Below are 5,067 nucleotides of genomic sequence, written 5' to 3'. Positions count from 1 at the left end.
ATTAGTTTAGGGTTATTTTTTTCTTTTTTACGCAATGCAGGCAGACTGACCCTTTTCTTCTATCTAACTGAATTCATAGTTTAAAATATCTAAGGTCTACAACATTGGGTAGCAAAGATATCGGTATTAGAAATGTTAGTTTGTGAACAACTCAATTCCTTTAGACATTCTTATCTAACAAAAGTCGTTTACACTTTAATTTTTTTTTTATTTACTTATACTAATCCCTATATCTTTCCAACCTGATGGTTTAAACCTTGTATATTTCAATATTAATGGTCTACGACACGGGTTGCAAAGATATATTAAATGAAAATTAGAGTTTTTGGCATAAACTCATTTTCTTTGAACTTGAAATGAAAAACCATAAGTCTTTGCTCTTATAAGCATCAGTCGAATCTTTTACATTGATATATTAGAGACGTTTTAAAATGTTTTGATTGACAGTATTAATGTTACACTTTTGAAATTAAAACTCAGTCCTCATAGTCAAAGTTTTTATGAACAACATTTTCATCAGACATATATCTAACGTTAGACTAATCAATTTAGTATTTAGAGAAAGATTATGAAACATTATGATTTACAGAATTACATTTTTTAAAATGTTATACGTTACATTATTGAAATTTATAGTCTGTAAAAAAAAACTTTCGTTTCTTGATTATTAAATTAATAACCCATTTCTGCATCGGTGAATTTTTCATTATACTATAAGGGAAAACGTTTCAAAACGTTTTCATAAACAGTAATGCATTTTTCAGTTATACAACGTTACACTTTTTATAAGTTGAACTTTGAAATGGAAATCCTTTCGTTACGATATTCCATCAAATCACAATTCATTTTTCAAACGTTAGACTTTCAAGCTCCCCTTGGAAACAAAACATTTCTTTACGTTATGGTAAAAAATAATTGTAGATATTAGAAAAATAACGTTACATTTCCACAAAACGCTAACGTTGGGGGTATATTCCTCTAATGTTAACGTTTAACGTTAACGTTAGGTATGAGCTCCTATAACGTTAGCATTTAATGTTCACGTTATATATAATATATTCAAACGTTACACATTACTGTAACATACCGTACAAAAACGTACATTTTACGTTATGTTACACTATCGTTATTTTACGTTATGTTACACTATCGTTGACATCTCTAGCAATATGTGATGTAAAAATCTTGGAATTTTAGTTGTTCAAAGAATTGTAACTACTAAGGATCGTCATGATAGACGTGAAACATTATGTATAATTCTTTTTTAATAAAAAATGTGAAGTTAAAAACTGAAATAGATAGATAGATATCTAGTATCTAATTTGTATCCATTTTCAATCTAATCTGGAATTTTCGCAAAAGAATCTTCGAAAATAAATTTTCACCTCTTGAAACCCCAACTGTATAGAACGATATTATACATATATGTATAATGTATATCATAAGGCAAAGGGAAATGAATATCTAGATAATATGCCACAAAATTAGATTATTTACCGATAAATTATTATTCATATTATTTATTTTCATTTTATTGATAGATAGATCAAAATTTTTTTTCCGTTTTGATAATTTTTTTTCTTCATTTTTCCACCTAATATTCACTACAGTTTAGAGGTTGAAATTATCCATGCATGGAATGGTAAAAACAATTTTTAATTGATTAAGAAAATATCTGGCGNTCCAATAGGTGCTAGATACTATACTCTAATAGTTACTAGATACTATACTCCAATAGTTACTAGATACTATACTCTTATAGTTACTAAAAATTTAAAATAAAAAGTCGTCTTCATTGTATCGATATAATTGCCGACCACTGTATTTTACATGTTTGATAAGGATTAATGCATTTGATATTCATGTTAAAGGCTATAATGGAGGAAGCTGAAAGGAAGAGAAAGAAGATAGAAGAGGAGCAGGAGGAGGAGGAGGAGGAGGGTGAGACAGATGAGGAGAACGATGAGGATGAAGAAGATGTAGTTGTTCATCTCCAGCTGACTCAACCTGATCCTGGACCTGTTAAAGATCCTACACTCCAGGTGTGATGCAAAACTTTCCAAAGTACACGTTTTTAATTAGTGTGGTAGCCCTTGCCTAATATTAATACGTTTTTAATTAGTGTGGTAGCCCTTGCCTAATATTAATACGTTTTTAATTAGTGTGGTAGCCCTTGCCTAATATTAATAACTAACATATAAATAAATACATAATTAATATTGTGGACTATCATATTCCAAAGGAATAGTGTATTTGCCACAAACTCAAAATTTCTAATCCTTATGATATTTTGATATTTGCATCCTGATGGCGTAAATCTTTGATATTTCAAACATACTTATTTAATCCAGCCTTAGAGAATAGGTATAGGGTTGAAATGCATGTGCAAAGCCCAATTTGTCAAGGCCAGCTCATTGAAAAAAATAGACCGATAACTTTAATAGTTTGGATGCTGGGGAGGGTTGAAAAAAATGCCAAAAAAAGGTTCAGAAAAATGAAATAAATATTTGTTTTGTTTTCCCCCGAAAACCGGACTTTTCTCCGCCCTGAACCCAACCCTATGCAATAAAAAAATTTACAAAAAATCTTTAAGTTACTCTACCCATCCCTCCAGGATGTTTAAGGTTAGTTAAACTACTTAGTTGATTGCTCATCTTTATAAAACTGGTTGTCCCACATCATATCGGATCGTATGTAGCTCTAAAAAGACAAACCTTATAATTCTGTATTTTTGTTAATTTTTACAGTTTACTCAGACATTTTGAGCATTCCAAATAATTTAAGGAATTTTATTAACTATATTTTAAAAACTGATATTTTGGTTTACTAGGAACAAAATTAAATCTAAAAGGTTTGATCCTTCTCGATATAGAGAAAATTTCTGTCCAAAAACTTTATAGCACGTTGTGCCAAAATAGTAGTGTTCTGGATAATTTTATGAAACGTTTGTGTACTTGTCTTATTTCAATGGCTGTTTCTAGATCAAATATGTTTTGAAACAAAGAAGTCAAAATAAAAAGTTGTTTTCAATTTTATTTTCATTTCAATTGAAAAAAATATTTTTGAAATATCCTAATTTACAGCTAATTTAACTTTATAGCACGTTCATTATGAAATTCACGATGAAGTAAGTATAATAATGATAAAGAACACTTGAATTTCAAAAAAAATTCTTTCGATGTCTCTTTATATTTGAACCTAACTGTACCTCGTAAAAACAGTATGTATGCTGTATAGTGCCTACTTTAACGCTTTATGCCTTAATTAATAACAATTGGAAGACGATCTTTATCTTAAATTAGAAGACGACATTTTAAAAATAAATTTAAAGTTTAAATATTGTTCGTTTTCAGGATACAGAGGAGTTGGTAAAAGTTGATACATCAGGTTCAGTGTGTTTTCTAATACTTCTTTTATTTTAATTTTATTTATTTTCTTACATGATTGGATTGGACCGATCATGGGATTGGATTGGACCGATCATGGGATTGGATTGGACCGTTAATGGGCTGAATTTTTTGTGGACACTTATGGATAGTCTGGAAGTGTCTTAGGCTAAAAAAATAGATTTTTTTTCAAAATTTTTTTCTTCAAACTTTTTTCCCAAGTGCAATGCCGGACCCTTCAGCTAGTACCGTATTATTAAGTCTAAAATCTGCTATAAAATGTTGCTTTTTATTTTACGGCACTCTCAGCCTTATACTTTGCGTAGCCTTAGACCTGTAAAATGTAGAACTAAAGAACTTATCTTTAGCTTAATGTTTTGCAACGTAATTGACAAAATTTCAAACAAAAATTGCAACCTTTTGATCACAATGTAATGGTTAATTAAAGTATAAACATATTTGATATATCTACTGAATTTTAAGGATCATACTTAATCATTAATTCATCGCTACTTTGATGTCAATAATTTATAGTTCTGCATTATATACTGCAGAATATTTAATACCGGGTATCACAACAAAAGTCCTACTTTTCTGTGAAATATGGTGGTAAGCGATAATATCAATATAAGGAAGACGACTTTTTTATATAAGTTTTATTGTTAACAAGTTTACATGTAATTAAAGAGAAGTGTTTTAAATTAACAGTTTCTCTTTGTATCCATTTATTTGTGGTGTAATGCTGTTAAAAAGCTGGATATAATATGATATAAATCAAAATTTAAACCGAAAGTCGTCTTCATTGTATTGGTATTATCGCCTACCACCTATAAAAACAATTTTTATTGCTATTGTTATTATGGTTCTAAATGGTCCAAAGAACAGGAGACACAGCAATTGTGCATGTGCGTAGTTTATTTTTAAGCTATCTTAGGAATTATAATATTTCCAATATGTTTTTCTAAAGTATAAATGCGAAAGTGACGTTTGCGGAGAGCCCATAAATAATAGAAAATAATCAGATTTCCTAAATATAAACATGGATATATGGATATTGAATTAATACTAGATCAGACAAAGCCTTAAAAGGTACCGTTGTGAATCAGGCATTGCCATCATTGCATGGAGGGCCTTAAATTCCTTAAAGAAAATGGATGAAATTATAAAAGATTAATATTGTGTAAACACAAGGCAGGAATATTGCTAGAGATATGTTGAAGGAATATAACTGGAGAATGAAAAATTGGAGAGATGGAGAGGTATTTATTTACCCTCCCCCCCCTTAATACCCTGATCCTGCCCCCCACTCCTACTACACCTTCCCCCTATTTCCTTATCATACCCTCTAACCCCACACTCCCCCACACGAGGGGAGGAAGGCCAACCACATCAATCTCTAGTCCGAACCACATTCTCCTCATTGTCTCGTCCGAACCACCTTGAAATCCTCGTCCTTTCAATATTATTTTTTTAAGTGTCCGATCCTTGAAAATAAATACATTTTTTAAAAATATGGCGACGTTAGGGCATAGATGAAATATAAAATTTTCCCAATTAAATTTTAAATTTGTGTAAAAATGAAAATGCTCCATAAACGATGTTCTACAAAAAAGCGTCTGAATCTAGGGCCCTTTCTTTCGCGGAAAATGCCGCAAAACATTCTCAAACTCGATGTAAACAA

General features: G+C 30.4%; 1 protein-coding gene across 1 annotated transcript in view; it reads left to right on the top strand.

The window, feature by feature from the left end:
- Positions 1 to 1,875: 1,875 nt before the first annotated feature.
- The window catches only part of LOC111699197 (putative DNA helicase INO80), a gene marked incomplete in the record, with an annotated part of 5,621 nt that continues 2,429 nt past the window's right edge, over positions 1,876 to 5,067 (top strand). The window contains 3 exon segments of the mRNA XM_023469805.1: positions 1,876 to 2,042; positions 3,354 to 3,387; positions 4,578 to 4,645. Of these exon segments, the coding sequence (XP_023325573.1) occupies positions 1,878 to 2,042; positions 3,354 to 3,387; positions 4,578 to 4,645 (267 nt within the window).

This window comes from Eurytemora carolleeae, unplaced genomic scaffold (assembly GCF_000591075.1).
Source record: "Eurytemora carolleeae unplaced genomic scaffold, Eaff_2.0 scaffold30, whole genome shotgun sequence".
Classification (NCBI taxonomy): domain Eukaryota; kingdom Metazoa; phylum Arthropoda; class Copepoda; order Calanoida; family Temoridae; genus Eurytemora; species Eurytemora carolleeae.
Note: the sequence above shows the minus strand (reverse complement) of the source record. Positions and strands in the feature narration are given on the sequence as shown.